The 16,639-nt window shown below is 44.1% G+C and overlaps 1 protein-coding gene across 2 annotated transcripts in view; it reads left to right on the top strand.

The window, feature by feature from the left end:
- The first annotated feature begins 235 nt into the window (after positions 1-235).
- Positions 236-16,639, top strand: part of VRK2 (VRK serine/threonine kinase 2) — a 159,172-nt gene continuing 142,768 nt past the window's right edge. For both annotated transcript variants that reach the window (XM_068232418.1, XM_068232417.1), the window contains exons 1-3: positions 236-298; positions 12,130-12,258; positions 15,416-15,471. In XM_068232418.1, coding sequence (XP_068088519.1) covers positions 12,135-12,258; positions 15,416-15,471 — 180 coding nt within the window. In that variant the 5' untranslated portion in view covers positions 236-298; positions 12,130-12,134. The remainder of the gene's footprint in view (positions 299-12,129; positions 12,259-15,415; positions 15,472-16,639) is intronic.

Genomic DNA, 16,639 nt, shown 5'->3' with positions numbered 1-16,639 from the left:
ATAATTTTGGCTACATTTTCTATTTACATATAAGCTGAAAAAACAAACAAATGGCAAACTCCACATAGCCCGAAGAAACATCAGCAGATTAAACTTTAGATAGGCGAATTCACTTTCACTTTCCAAGAAGTGAAACGGTCAGACAGCCAAAGCTGCGGAGTGGTGAAAATGCAGACGCTCCCTGCACTTCCCAGCAAGTGGCATGCTCTATCTGGACGAACCCTAAAAGTCAGAGATCAGATCACGTGATCAGAGGCTGCACGGTGTCAGAGGCAGCTGCTGCTGGAGTTCCGAAGTTGTAAGTTTTGAGTGTCTGTATAGAGGGGTGTAGAGTGATTTTAGAGTAACATTATACTGTAAGTTTTGTCGAGTTCTGCAGCTGCTGCAGGTATGGAGAGGCTTCTGTGGGGCTGTGTGCAATGCTGGGAAGTGAAAGGAAAAGACCACTTGTAAACATAACAGCTTGATAGCATTGAATGAAGGCTGCAATCCTCTGTATCTGATAGCTGATGAAATCTAAATGTAAACCACAGTTGCTGCAAAAATGGATCTGAACTCTTGCACAAGACAGGAAAACAGAATCATGCACCCTGGATGTATTTAGAGTTTAGCCTGTCTAGGTCCACCTCATTTGAACTGTGACCAAGCACAAATTGTAATTTTATCCCTCCCCTGTGTCAGCTGACTGCCATGGCAAATGGCTAAATTGGTAAACACAGGATATTATCAATATGTCTGATTCCATGAAAGCAGGAAGAAGACACACTGCAGGTTTATTGCAGGATTTGTATCCGCTTTAAAACAAGAAAATGTTTTTCTTTAAGGCTACGTTTCCACTGTAGCGTTACATTTTTGCCTGCAAAAAATCGTATAAGATTTTTCTGATTGGTGAAAATTTGCATGTAAATTTGTACGCGTTTTTATGCGAATTTTCGTACGTGAAAATTTGCGTTAGTTACATATGCATAATCTGCCTAGTAACAGCTTAGTCACGACAGCTGACAACTTCCTGTAACCATGGATCTAATGCGAATTTTCGGGCAAGTAACGCGAAAATTCGCATTGCCTATACAAAGCATTGTACGCGAATCGTACGCAATGTCCGGAAAAATGTTACAGGACCTCAGATTTTTCCACGCATGCGAACGCGTACGAAAATTCGCATAGAGTGGAAACAGCTGCATTGACTAACATTAGTTTTAAAATCTATGCGAATTTTCTGAGCAGAAAAACTGACACAAAACGCACAAGTGGAAACCTAGCCTAAAGGACCACTATTGCAAAAAAAAGTAGGCAGTTACAATCTGACAGAACCGACAGGTTTTTAGCCAGTCCATCTCCTGAGGGTTTTCTTTGCAACTGCTGTTCAGGAAATGCTGTTGAAAACAAAGTATAACTGACAAAATAGTGTGCAAGTGAGTAGGGAGACTGGCTGGTATCTTACTATTTTGGCAGTTAAACTGCTGTTCAGGAAATGCTGTTGAAAACAGAAAATCCCGAGAATCCGCCATGAGGAGATGGACTGGCCCAAAACCTGTCAGTTTTAACTGCCTACTTTTTCAGGTGGTCCAGGTTATTACGCTGTTGCGTATGTTTTAAGCCTCATCTACACGCGTAGATGAGGCTGCGATCCGGAGTCTCGATTAGCTGCCGGATCGCCTCTTCCGCGTACCCGCTCGCCGCGCCGCATTCGATTCCCCGCTGGCGCCGCTTATCTTCCGCTTGATTCCCTGCCATTGTCCCCTCGCGGGGAGCGTGCAGGGAATCAGCGGAAGCAAGATCCGTCCTGTTGGATCTTATCAATCGAGCCGCATGAGCGGCTCGATTGATAAGGAGCATCGCGGCCGCATCTACGTGTGTAGATGCGGCTTTAGGGCAGAGAGGAAGTTCTGAGTTGAGGGCCTTATGCAATTCACTCTTTCACCTGAGTTTTCTGTTAGATAATTTTTCATCTTCTATTAAAAATATTTTTCCAGCACTTTTAAACTAAACCAGTACCAAAAGGTAAATGAAAAAGTACTGTCAACATTTATTGAGTATTTTCTTGCTTTCTGGTGGATTAAAAGGCATTTTATGGACAAATGTAAAAATATCACCAAGGAGAAAACTCAGGAGAAAGTCAATTGCATATGGGCCCAGGTCTGCTAAATACCTTCTGTTTTAGGCTTTGTTTACATCTAAAATCGAAATCTCTGACGCCAGCGATTTTCGATTATTTTTTTTTTTCTTCTTCTTCTCCCCCTGGCACTTACCTGTGCGCTTCAATTTTGTGTTCAGCACTTTTCTAAACGCTTTTGCAGAGCAATTTATTTTTTCACTTCCTGACGCAAGTCAGGAAGTGAACTCTTTCACCCTGAGATTAATAAATACAATGTATTTTCATCAAAGGCCGAACACAATCACTGCACAAACCAATTTTTGTGAGTTTTGCGCTTTTCCTATACCTTCCATTGTAGCAAAATCTCCCTAAAAATAGTACAGGCACCGCTTTGCTGAGCGGATTGGAAACTAACCACTCAGATGTGAACTCTCTCATAGGGAATCATTGCACAAGCGCTTTTTTTGCAAATCGCCTGCACTTAAAAAATAGCAAAAACGCCGTAGGTGTGAACAAGACCTTAAAGGGACTCAGGAGTGACCAAATTTAAAAGAATACACTTACCTGGGGCTTCTTCCAGCTCAGGGTAGGCGGCGAGGTCCCGCGGCGTCCTCCTAGCTCGTCTCCTTCAGCCTCTGCCGCCCCCCCCGGTTTTCAGCGTCACCCAGGGACACCCGGGCCTGGTGTCGGCCGGCTCTTCCTGATTAATGACGCAATGCTTCATCATGGTGGCCAGCGTGACAGGTCTGCGCATGCGTGAAACATTACATTTAGTTTTGCTTTTCAGTAGAGGTTTTTTTGGTCTCTTCCCTTGTATACATTTCCAGTGGTTCTGGGTCACCATGAGATGCCTGGGTATTCTACAGGCCTCGTTAACACTATACGCGATGTTGTGTACATTCCAACAACGCATATAGGGTTGCGATCAGCAAGAACATCAGAAGTGCATAGACTGCACTGCCTGATGTTCAGACTAAATGCGTTGTGTGGCGGTATCATGGGCTATTGCACAAGCCAGAAAATGCATGGTTTCTGCACAGACTAGTGTGCTTCCAGAATCACATGAGCATGTTTTACTCTGCATGTAATAACCTACATGTTACTTTTTATAGAATGAAGATTGCTATGGTATTGTGCTAGTTCATGCACACCTTATTAAGAAATACACTGTAGAGCAGTGATGGCTAACCTTGGCACTCCAGCTGTGATGGAACTACAAGTCCCGTGAGGCATTGCAATACTCTGACAGCTCTACGCATAATTCGGAGACTGAGGCATGAGGGGATTTGTAGTTTTGTCACAGCTGGAGTGCCAAGGTTCACTGCTGTAGAAGGTGCATATGGATAAGTTGGTTGTTTACACTACTGAGGTGTGAACTTAGGCAGGCTGTTTACATCTAGCACTGCAGTATGCAGCTACATGCATAGTGGACTCACCCTTACTTTTTTCTTTGTTAAACTTGGCCTGGGCTCAGAACTTCCTCTCTGATCTAAGATATAAGCAACAGCATAATAACCTTTTAAGAAAAACATTTCTTTGGTACAGCAGATATAAACCTGTAGTGTCTACTTCCTGCTTTCATGGAAGCAGACATAGAGTTAAAGAGAATCTGTACTCTAATATTCTTACACTAAAAAGCATACCATTCTATTCCTTATTTTCTCCTGTGCCCCTCTGTGCTGTTTCTGCCACTCTCTGCTGCAATCCTGGCTTGTAATTAACAGTTTTAGGCAGTGCTTAAAAACAAACTAACCAGCTTGTGATAGGCTCACATAAACAGAGTGTGTGAGTCATACAGAGTGTGCAGGGGGCCTGCACAGGGTGTGTATCACTTCTATCCAATCACAAGAAGCCCTGCACATTCCACACATGCAAGCCTTAGCCCGACAGACACGACAGAGTAAAGGAGATAAGATTTATTACAGAGACAGTGCAATTAGGAAAGGCTGCAGTAAGCCAGAGCACATTAGAACAGGCATAGGAACTTATAGGATAGAAGAACTAAGGCTGAAAAATTTGTTACAGAGTCTCTTTAACACCCTGTTTTAAAATTAGCTGCTCTGCCGAGGCAGCCATGTGACTGATCAAATTACAGTGATGGATTAGTCACAGATAAGGGGGGAATTAGACAGTCTAAACCCTCTAAATACATAGAGTGCATCTCTGGGCTGGTGCTTTGTGACTTTAAAAGCTCCTGCAAATGTTATCCTATGTATGTGTGCACACTGGAGCCAATGGGATGTTGTAAAAATCCCCCGTAGCATTGCATTAGCAAGAGCGTTTTAAAGAGAACCCGAGGCGGGGTTCTTACATACAGAGGCTGGGTCTGCCTATAGCCTGTTGCTATTTAGCTTCCTCCAAAGCCCCCCCTGCGCGCTGTGAGACCCCATAAATCACAGCCGCGCTGGCGACATGCAGTGTCACAGCGCGCGGTTTATCTCACTAATGCCAGTCTCGCCGCTCCCCCGCCTCCTGAATCGCACTGGTCCCCACCCACGTCCCTTCCCTCGCCGCTGATTGGAGGGAAGGGACGCACGGGCGGGGACCGGAGCGATTTAGGAGGCGGGGGAGAGCGGAGACTGACATTAGTGAGGTAAACACAGCCGCATGCTGCGCGGCTGTGTTTTATGGGGTCTCGCAGCGCGCAGGGGGGGATTTGGGGGAAGCTATATAGCAACAGAGGCTGGGCTCTATAGGCAGACCCAGCCTCTGTATGGGGATTACGATGTAAGAACCCCGCCTCGGGTTCTCTTTAAATCTGTAGCGTTTAAAAAGCTCTTGTAGTGTGCACCACCCCAGCGTTTTCCTTCCGTCCTGTGCAAGAGTTCAGGTCCGCTTTAAGCTGGGCATACACTATATACAATCTTTTTTTCACAATCTTTATGGTATCTTATTAGTGTCTCAGTCATGGGCAGAGTATACCCAGTCCGTTATTTTTTTTTAATCTGGCCAGCCAGTGCAGGGCCTGACTCGCAGCTGCTGTGCCTGCCTCCTTCCTTCCCTTTGTCTTTCTCTCCACTCCCCTCATCTCCTCTCCTTCCTACCTGGGCACACCAGCTACCTATAATGTTCCAGCCCCTCTTTAAAATATAAAGGACAGCTGTAATGAGAGGGATATGGAGGCTGCCATATTTATTTCCTTTTAAACAATACCAGTTGCTTGGTTATCCAGCTAATCCTCTGCCTCTGAGGTCCCGTTTCCACTAGCAGCTGCGCATCCTGAGACGCGCGTCGGCACTTCCTGTTTAAGTTAGTACGCAGCGTGATCCCAGAAGCCGTGGCATGCACGGCTATGGGATTCACTGCCACCCACACTAAAAAAAATTCTGCAATGTCAGGTAAATCGCTAAGGCAAGTGATTCGGGCGGCGGCAGCATTATTCCTTATAGCAGTTTCCCCGTGCGATTTGCTTGCGGGTAAACTCTGCGGATTTGGCCCGATTTCCGCAGTAGTGGAAACGGGCCCTAATACTTTTAGCCATAGACCCTAAACAAGCATGCAGCAGATCAGGTGTTTCCTGACATTGTCAGATCTGACAAGATTAGCTGCATGCTTGTTCCTAGTAGTATTTACTGCTGCAGCCAAACAGATCAGCAAGGATGCCAGGGAACTGTTTTTTTTTTTTTTTTTTTTTTTTTTTTTAAGTCAATAAATATGGCAGCCTCCATATAACTCTCATTACAGTTGTCCTTTAAGAACCCCTTGTTGCCCACGAGTTATAAAGTTTTGCCCACCCCTGGTCAATCTGATACTGTGACCAACAGATTAGATTTGGTTTAGATATATGGCTTAGATAGGCAACAACAATGTGGGAGGATTGTATATAGATTGTAGAATCAGATTGTATAGTATGTGGCTAGCTTTAGCCTGTGGACACATGAAAAGATCTGTTTGCAGTTTTACAGGCTATTAGTCATTCTGATGGATTTTCTGTAAAAGAACATGATTGGACAGCAATACCAGGCTGTACTATGGCTTTGGCTTACAGTGCTTAGGCATAGTTCTCTCTGAAACCATTGTTTTGCACATGCGGCACACAATGGAGCTAAAAAATATGAGGATCCGGTCACAATGTATGGTACTACATCAACATTTATATGTAACTTTTTTGGAGCTGTGGACACTTAGCCCTTAGGATCCATTTACACTTGTAAGAATTCATGTGTGTTTTGCAAATTTGCGTTTTTGCGTTCGTCACTCATCTAATGAATTTTTGTGTAGGACTTACATTTAAAGAGAACCCGAGGTGGGTTTTCAAGAATATTATCTGCATACAGAGGATGGATCTGCCTATACAGCCCAGCCTCTGTTGCTATCCCAAACCGCCCTAAAGTCCCCCTGCACTCTGCAATCCCTCATAAATCACAGCCATGCTGCTGACAAACAGCTTGTCAGAGCTGGCTGTGTTTATCTCTATAGTGTCAGTCTGCTGCTCTCCCCGCCTCCTGCAGAACTCCGGTCCCCGCCTACAACCCTTCCCTCCCTGCTGATTGGAGGGAAGGGACAGGGGCAGGGACTGGAGCTATGCAGGAGGCGGGGGAGCAGCTGAGACTGACACTACAGATGTAAACACAGCCTCACAGCACGGCTGTGATTTATGAGGGATTGCAGAGTGCAGGGGGACCTTAGTGGGGTTTGGGATAGCAACAGAGGCTGGGCTGTATAGGCAGATCCAGCCTCTGTATGCAGATAACATTCTTTAAACACACCTCGGGTTCTCTTTAAAGGATACCCGAAGTGTCATGATGAGATAGACTTGTGTATGTACAGTGCCTAGCACACAAATAACTATGCTGTGTTCCTTTTTCTTTCTCTGCCTGAAAGAGTTAAAATATCAGGTATGTAAGTGGCTGACTCAGTCCTGACTCAAACAGGATGTGACTACAGTGTGACCCTCACTGATAAAAAAAGATAAAAGGGGAATTTGTTATCAGTGAGGGTCACACTGTAGTCACTTCCTGTCTGAGTCAGGACTGAGTCAGCCACTTACATACCTGATATTTAACTCTTTCAGACTGAGAGGGGAAAAAAAGGAACCCAGCATAGTTATTTGTGTGCTAGGCACTGCACATACACATGTCTATCTCATCATGTCACATGTCACTTCAGGTATGCTTTAATACAAGTTAATGGAAGCACAGAAAAACGCCATGCAATTTTGAAGTTAACTAGATACAATTTCATGTAAATTAACTTCATTGCTGTGCACAACAAAATCACTATCTGAAGATTTTCATAAACACTCAAAAATCACAGATGACAAATGAAAGGAAAATACTGTATTTTTTGGACTACAAGACTCCCCTTTTAAAAGTTACTGCGTCTTATAGTGCAGATGCAGGGAGTTCCTGACTTGTGAATGCCTGGCAATATGAACCTCCAACACATCGCAATGTTGGGTACTCCCTGTACTGTGCCTATGCAGAGGACACAGGAGAACACAAAGGGGCATAGAAGAGGACACAGGCTGACACATGGGGACACAGGAAAAGACACGTGGGACAGAGGACACAGGGAGACACTAGGTACAAAGGGGGCATAATCCACAAGATGCCTCTTCACCATCAATTCACCAGGTGGTTTACTACAGGATCTTCTAAAAAAATTAGCATATTGTGATAGTTTATTATTTTCTGTAATGTACTGATAAACATGAGACTTTCATATATTTTAGATTCAAATACACACAACTGAAGTAGTTAAAGCCTTTTATTGTTTTAATATTGATGATTTTGGCATATAGCTCATGAAAACACAAATCTTCTATCTCAAAAAATTAGCATATTTCATCCGACCAATAAAAGAAGTGTTTTTAAAACAAGTCAACCTTCAAATAATTATGTTCAGTTATGCACTCAATACTTGGTCAGGAATCCTTTTGCAGAAATGACTGCTTCAATGCGGCGTGGCATGGAGGCAATCAGCCTGTGGCACTGCTCAGGTGTTATGGAGGCCCAGGATGCTTCGATAGTGGCCTTAAGCTCATCCAGCGTGTTGGGTCTTGCGTCTCTCAACTTTCTCTTCACAATATCCCACAGATTCTCTATGGGGTTCAGGTCAGGAGAGTTGGCAGGCCAATTGAGCACAGTAATACCATGGTCAGTAAACCATTTACCAGTGGTTTTGGCACTGTGAGCAGGTGCCAGGTCGTGCTAAAAAAATGAAATCTTCATCTCCATAAAGCTTTTTTAGCAGATAGAAGCATGAAGTGCTCCAAAATATCCTGATGGCTAGCTGCATTGACCCTGCCCTTGATAAAACACAGTGGACCAACACCAGCAGCTGACATGGCACCCCAGACCATCACTGACTGTGGGTACTTGACACTGGGCTTCAGGCATTTTGGCATTTCCCTCTCCCCAGTCTTCCTCCAGACTCTGGCACCTTGATTTCCGAATGACATGTAAAAGTTGCTTTCATCCAAAAAAAGTACTTTGGACCACTGAGCAACAGTCCAGTGCTGCTTCTCTGTAGCCCAGGTCAGGCGCTTCTGCCGCTGTTTCTGGTTCAAAAGTGAGTTCATGCTTCCATCTGCTGAAAAGCTTTATGGAGATGAAGATTTCATTTTTCAGCACGACCTGGCACCTGCTCACAGTGCCAAAACCACTGGTAAATGGTTTACTGACCATGGTAATACTGTGCTCAATTGGCCTGCCAACTCTCCTGACCTGAACCCCATAGAGAATCTGTGGGATATTGTGAAGAGAAAGTTGAGAGACGCAAGACCCAACACTCTGGATGAGCTTAAGGCCACTATCGAAGCATCCTGGGCCTCCATAACACCTGAGCAGTGCCACGGGCTGATTGTCTCCATGCCACGCCGCATTGAAGCAGTCATTTCTGCAAAAGGATTCCCGACCAAGTATTGAGTGCATAACTGAACATAATTATTTGAAGGCTGACTTGTTTTAAAAACACTTTTCTTTTATTGGTCAGATGAAATATGCTAATTTTTTGAGATAGGAAATTTGGGTTTTCATGAGCTGTATGCCAAAATCATCAATATTAAAACAATAAAAGGCTTGAACTACTTCAGTTGTGTGTATTTGAATCTAAAATATATGAAAGTCTAATGTTTATCAGTATATTACAGAAAATAATGAACTTTATCACAATATGCTAATTTTTTGAGAAGATCCTGTATATATTTTTCCCCTGGTTTTGTCCTCTAAACTTAGGTGCGTCTTATGGTCAGGAGCGTCTTATAGTCCGAAAAATATGGTACTTCAAGTATTGCAAAATGCAGATTAATTTATTCAGAGAATTGCGTGTAGAATTTGCATGGAGAAGTGTGAACACTGCTTTACAGTAAGAAAAAAAAGACTAGCCTAATTATAAGTAGGATTGGGATTGTACATACACGTTTATCTCATGTTCTATGCAAATTCATGTAATCTTAAATGTCATGGAAACATAAGATATAATAAACTGGTGATTACCAGGAAATACAGTATAACTAAGCAGCAACCTAAGGGTGCATACACACATCCAATTTACCTCCGTATGTTACTTTCTTACACAATCTGTTCATTGAATTTAGACCCTGATACAGCGTGGAAGTGGTAAAATTGGTCAATTAAAGTTGGATGTGTGTATGCACCCTTAAGGAAGCTATTAACCATACAAATTTCCAGACAATCGATTGTGCGATTCTGTAATAATATTGTGTGGAAATGATTGTTCGGGCCCACTAATGGAAGGATAGCTGCTATCGAGTTTTATCAGATTGATGGAATTGATCCAAATAACGAAACTTTTCCATTAATCTGATCTAATTGGATAGAAGTTTTCCATCCATTAGTGGGACCAAATGATCGAGTGTCTAGAGAAATGTATTGTTAATGGGCACCTTTAGGTTAAACAAGAAACAGAATTTGCAGGGGATAAATCTGGAATTTGGAAGAGGCTAATCAAATTCAATAACTGTAAATGAATTTCCGGCAGTTGATTAATGAATCAAGCAGCTGATTAAAGAGAACCTGAACTGAGTAAAATTATTTAAAACTAACACGACGTAGCAGCAAATGAATATTACATACTAACCTCACCGTCAGTTCCTCTCAGAAGCTCACCATTTTCTTCTCATGGTGGCCACTAATGATCCAACCTTTCTCATCCAATCATACCATTTCTATGTAATATAAGGGACTGTAAATGATTCATTCAATATATTCACTTAATTTACCTTTATACTACATAGATTTGGTAAGATTGGATGAAAGATTGGATCATTAGTGGCCACCCAATGATCCCTTCTCGTTCTGACAAGATTTTGTCAGAACTGAAATATATCAGTTGCCGTCAGTTATATATCAGCAGCTGTCAATTACAACTGAATGTGCAAGGTAATGTCTGTTTCCCTATGGCTCAAGTGGGCGATATTACAGTTTAACAATGTGCTGAGCAGGAAGCTGTTATGGGGTAATGGCCATTTTTAAAATGGAGGACAGAGAATTTCATTGATCTCAGTGGACAAACAGGATGCAGGAGAGGAGGAAGAGATTGATGAGTAGACCACACAGGAGGTAAGTTTGACATGTTTATGTTTACTTTTAATTTTCAGTTCAGGTTCACTTTAAGGCTGGTACCATGCTTGTGCTGCTCTGTGTTCGATTGGCATTCGCATTTGCGATCAGGTTTTCGCCTTGCAATTTTCACAATCATTTTGCAATTTTTTTCGTATTGTGGCAAAATACATTTTAAACAAGAATGTGTGTCTTGAGCAAGAAAAAGCACAATGCTGTCCGATTTTAAATCATTCCAAACCACAAATGCAAGACACGAAAGAATGTGAACGTTATTCCCCAGCGGGCCCGTAAAATCAATGGCCAGTGTGGGGCTGCATGCTTTACCGCATGCGATAAAACGCTCACGATTCTGATGCGTGCTCCCGCCTAATTAACTCACAGGTCTTGAATCTGAATAGCCCTCTGCAGAATTTTGATTTAGCTCCTAGAAATGATGGCTAATGTGGAGCAAAACTTGGCCTCTAAGTTAAGGTTTTTTTTTTTGTTTTTTTAAGCGATCAGTGAAGTTATTAGCTCACACAGTGAGAGCTTTTTAGTACTAGTTATTTGAAAAGCTCTTGCTAATGCAATGCTATGGGGGATTTTTGTAAAATCGCATCAAGTGGGATCACACCCATAGCATTACATTAGCAAGAGCTTTTCATATCACAAGTGCTTAGAAAAAGTCCTTGCTGTGTGAGCCAGCCATAGGGCCCAAACCCACTAGCAGGGTTGTTTTTTTTGCCAGCATCTTGCATTTTGAAAACACGCTTTCATTCACTTGAATTGGAATCTTGGTAAAATCATTGGTGGCGATTGTGAAAAATCGAGGTTTTACAGCGATAAGTTGTCAAAATGCTGGCAAAAACGCTGCTAGTGGGTTTCAGCCTTTAGGAATCTTCACTGATTATAAAAATGAGACTGGTCAGTAAGTATGCTAAGAAGACTAAAGCAAAAGTGGAGTAACTGACCAGAATAGGCAATTGGAATTTTTGTTTTACTCTACAGCTGACATTTGATCTTTATTTCAAAAGAAATGCAACACCTTAAGGCCTGGAATCCACTACCAAATGCTATCACTAATTGCAATAGCTAGTGTTTTAATGAGCGGTTTGTAATCGATTACATGAGCGATTGCGGGTGATTTTGGTAGCGTTTTTAAAGTGTCAGCTTTTTGCCAGCGATTGTGTAGCGATTAGCGGTTTTAATTCTGATTGGTCCTTTCAATGTTTTATATTTTTACAGTGTGCAGTAATGTAAAAACGCTAGCAAAATCGCTCATGTAACTTACATTGCAGAAACTCCAAACGCTAAAAATCCTGCGTTTGCGATTTTGGTAGTGGAATTTGGCCCATCCATTAACATTAGCTGAGCGTTTAGGGAAATCGCTAGCTTTTTGAATCGCTCCCTAAACTGTCACAAAATCGCTCTAGTGGGTTTGAGCCCTAAGTGAAATTCTCAGTGCGCCTGGCTGTTATTCCTTCTATCCTCAAATCACACATTTCATTTGTTTTTTACTTTCAGCAAAAATGCCGCCTAGAAGAAAGCTACCTGTTGTTTTACCGGAAGGTTTGATCCTGACTGATACAAACAAGAAAAGTTGGAAGCTGGGGAGAAAGCTTGGTCAAGGAGGATTTGGCTTAATTTACTTAGGTAGGTATTTCACAAATGTCTGACAATATATTTGTGTTGAGCTTTGGGCTAATAGAAATTATTCATGTTTATTTATTGGATTTAAAGAGGAACTGTAATGAAAATAACATGATGAATAAAATTGCTTTATGTTTACAATATTCATTTATAGATTTAGTCAGTGTTTGCCCATTGTAAAATCTTTCCTCTCCCTGATTTACATTCTGAAATGTATCACTGGTGGTGACGACTTTAGTTCTGCCAGGTCATCTGTATGGAATGTTCGGTGAGTTCTATGCACAGAGGGAGATGTTGCTTGCTGACAGTTGGAAAAAGCTGTTATTTCCCACAATGCAACAAGGTTCACAGACAGCAAACTGTCAGGACTTTGGTCATGAGATCACACTGTGGGAGGGGTTTTACCACAAATATCAGCCATACAGAGCTACCTGATTTATTTGAGAAAAGGTATCAACTACTAATTAAAATATATCCTTGGTTAAAGTTCCTTTTTAATACCAGGGGCCAGATGCAATTTACTTTTTCACCTGAGTTTTCTCCTAGGAGATAATTTTTCATCTTCAATTTAAAATAGTTTTCCAGCACTTTAAAAGTACCAAAAAGTAGGTGAAAAAGTAATATTAAAATTATTTTGAGTATTTTCTTGCTTTCTGGCGGCTCAAAAGGGATTTTATTGACAAGTTTAAAAATTTCACCTAGGAGAAAACTCGAGTGAAAAAGTGAATTGCATATGGCCCCAGGGCTTAAAGGGAAGGTTCAGGGAGGGTGGGTAAAAAATCAAAATCAATTTCCACTTACCTGGGGCTTCCTCCAGCCCGTGGCAGGCAGGAGGTGCCCTCGCCGCCACTCCGCAGGCTCCCGGTGGTCTCCGGTGGCGCGCCCGACCTGGCCAGGCCGGCTGCCAGGTCGGGCTCTTCTGCGCTCCAAGTCCTGGTATTTCTGCGTCCCACGCCGGCGCTCTGACGTCATCGGACGTCCTCCGGGCTCTATTGCGCATGCGCAGAACTACTGCGCATGCGCAGTAGAGCCCGGAGGACGTCCGATGACGTCAGAGCGCCGGCGTGGGACGCAAAAGTACCAGGACTTGGAGCGCAGAAGAGCCCGACCTGGCAGCCGGCCTGGCCAGGTCGGGCGCGCCACCGGAGACCACCGGGAGCCTGCGGAGCGGCGGCGAGGGCACCTCCTGCCTGCCACGGGCTGGAGGAAGCCCCAGGTAAGTGGAAATTGATTTTGATTTTTTACCCACCCTTCCTGAACCTTCCCTTTAAAAGATGACTGGTGTAAAGTACCTATACTGTAGCTTCTGAAGGGTGATTGGGGTGCGTACATTTAAAGGGACACTTAAGTCAAACAAAAAAAAATGAGTTTTACCGTATTTTTCGCCGTATAAGACGCTCCGGCATATACGACGCACCCAGATTTAGAGGGCAAAAATCAGGAAAAAAAGAAAAAACTAAACCTAGGTGTGTCTATGATGCAGGGGTGTCTTAAGGACTTTTTACCCCCCCTTTCCAGTTACATTACATACTATTACACCACATAAGGGGACAGTGTTATGTGCAGTGTCCCCCTGTGCCTGCTGTGTCCCCCTGTGCTGTGTCCCCCTGTGCCTGCCGTGTCCCCCTGTTCTGCCTGCCGTGTCCCCCTGTTCTGCCTGCCGTGTCCCCCTGTTCTGCCTGCCGTGTCCCCCTGTTCTGCCTGCCGTGTCCCCCTGTTCTGCCTGCCGTGTCCCCCTGTTGTGGCAGTGTCCCCCTGTTGTGGCAGTGTCCCCCGGTTGTGGCAGTGTCCCCTGTGCCTGTGGCCCCGTTGTCCGTGTGTCCTCCAGTGCCGGTGTCCCCCTGTGCAGGCAGTGTGAGTACACATACATTACCTGCTCCTGCCGCCGCGCTCCTGGCTCCCCGATCCTTTTCTTCCATCTACCGCTGCCCGCTGCTGCCCCCGCCGAACATCGCTGGCCGGTCTTAGCCGCATGGATACGCTATTAGCACACCCCGTGCAGGGGTCACGCATGCCGCCGAACAACGCTGGCCGGTCCTATTTATCCGCGCAGGGATACGCTATCACCGTGCGCCGGGTCACACGTGCGTATGCGTGACCCCGGCGCACGTGGTGTGCTGATAGTGTATCCCTGCGCGGCTAATTAGGACCGGCCAGCGTTCGGCGGCATGCGTGACCCCGGCACGTGGTGTGCTGATAGCGTATCCCTGCGGCTAATTAAGACCGGCCAGCGATGTTCGGCGGGGGCAGCAGCCGGCAGTGGTAGATGGAAGAAGAGGATCGGGGAGCCAGGATTGGAGCCAGGAGCGCGGCGGCAGGAGCAGGTAATGTATATAGTGCTTCCCTGCGCACCTCTGCATCCCGAAATTCGTACCTTCGCCGCATAAGACGCACCCACTTTTCCCCCAACATTTTGGGGAAGAAAAAGTGCGTCTTATACGGCGAAAAATACGGTACTTACCTAGGGCTTCCAATAGCCCCCTGCAGCTGTCCGGTGCCCTCGCCATCTCCCGCTTATCCTCCTGGCCCCGCCGGCAGCCACTTCCTGTTTCGGTGACAGGAGCTGACAGGCTGGGGACGCGAGTGATTCTTTGCGTTCCCAGACACATTATCACCCTCTATGCTGCTATATGGTATATGATATATGCTATAGCAGCATAGATGGCGCTATTGTGGCCAGGAGCGCGAAGAATCACTCGCGTCCCCAGCCTGTCGGCTCCTTTCACTGAAACAGGAAGTGGCTGCCGACGGGGCCAGGAGGATCGGAGGGAGACGGCGAGGGCACCGGACAGCTGCAGGGGGCTATTGGAAGCCCCAGGTGAGTAAAACTCATTTTTTTTGTTTGACTTAAGTGTCCCTTTAAAACCACCGCATGTTAAGATACTACTACTGTCTTATGACTGTTCTCATTTCCTATTCCCACACTAACCACCCCCCTATGTATGCCTAACCATAACCTGTTTGATACAATGTAAAGTAGTCAGTGTACAGACAGTATTTTGTATTCAATACAAAATTGTATTTTGCATCTTTAATGATTTTATAGCTAGGACCCTGAACTCTCTTTGGTATTCCAGAAATTATTATGAACAACTTGTCTTAATAATCAAATAGAAGATATAATTTTTGGTAAATGTATAATTTTTTTTTTCCTTTTTAGCCTCTCCTGCTTCTGATAGACCAACTGGAGAAGATGCTGCCTATGTCATCAAAGTGGTAACCTTGACATCTTTCTTAATTTATTTTGTTGTTGTATCTTTGAATTTCCTTTTTCAGGTGTATCGTTTGTAGTTCTGTTTAGTAGAAATGAGAACAGATCTAAAATTAAGATAAATATAAAATTAATATTTTCTGTCTATTGCTGTAGGTTAACATTGGGTGCAGTATTGCATGGAGGCTGTCCCTCACTGCTTCCAGTGGGCAGTTTAAAGCCAGGCACTAGCTATTCTTAGTGGCTGTTGTAGATCCTGACTGCCACTGTGCCCTGCCAAGTAGGAAAACTCTATAATAGTTTAGATATGTCCCCTTGCATTTACGAAAAAAAGAGCACCACAACAATTTGGGCGCAGGGTGAAGTCACGAAAAAAATATTGGCATTACTGCCGATATTCTAATGGGTGCTGGATAATTCAGATAGTAGAATATTAGTAGCTTTACCAATATTCTATTATCATTTACCTAAGCATCCCCTCACGAAAACCCTCCCACCTACCTTCTAACACCAACCTACGCCTACCTACTACCAACACTACCACCCCTCCTCCCACACATACGGCTAACACTTGCGCCAGGTAACTTGCCGACGCTACCTACACTGCTTTTGGTCCCTCGGGGGCTTTGGTCGTATTGGTCACCTCCAGTGGAAAATTTGGGCATCGCTGTAGCCGCAATTAGCATTGAGGTTTATTACGATGCCTAAGTTTCCTAGCAGACACACCAAATTTCCCGCTTCTCATTCTGACTTCTACACCACATCCACAGCCTAGCCTTGCTTTATAGGGAAACTATAAAACAAAATTCTGGTAATTATTACAGATCTTCAGTTTTTCCAACATAGTTGAAGAAATTGTGATGAGTTTAATCGTGATTTATTTCTTAAAGGACACCTGGAGTGAGAGGGATATACATCAGTGTTCTCCCCAGAATATTTTTCCAGCTGGGTGGCAGGAAAATGTAGCTGGGTGGAGCGGGGCAGGAAATTACAAGATTAAGTTGTGCCTGGGTGCTTTTCTGTCTTAAGACCTCTCTATGTTATGATTTAGTAAACTGTAGCCAGGATCTCCTAAACCAGAACAGGTAAAATTGGCGCATGCCATGCCTGGTAATTTTGGTGTCACCATAGGCTGCAATGCAAGTAGCAGCTATGCCATGTACACTCACCTAA

Source organism: Hyperolius riggenbachi, chromosome 4 (genome assembly GCF_040937935.1).
Source record: "Hyperolius riggenbachi isolate aHypRig1 chromosome 4, aHypRig1.pri, whole genome shotgun sequence".
NCBI lineage: Eukaryota > Metazoa > Chordata > Amphibia > Anura > Hyperoliidae > Hyperolius > Hyperolius riggenbachi.
The sequence above is the reverse complement of the archived record's forward strand: the minus strand, read 5'-3'. Positions and strand labels throughout refer to the sequence as shown.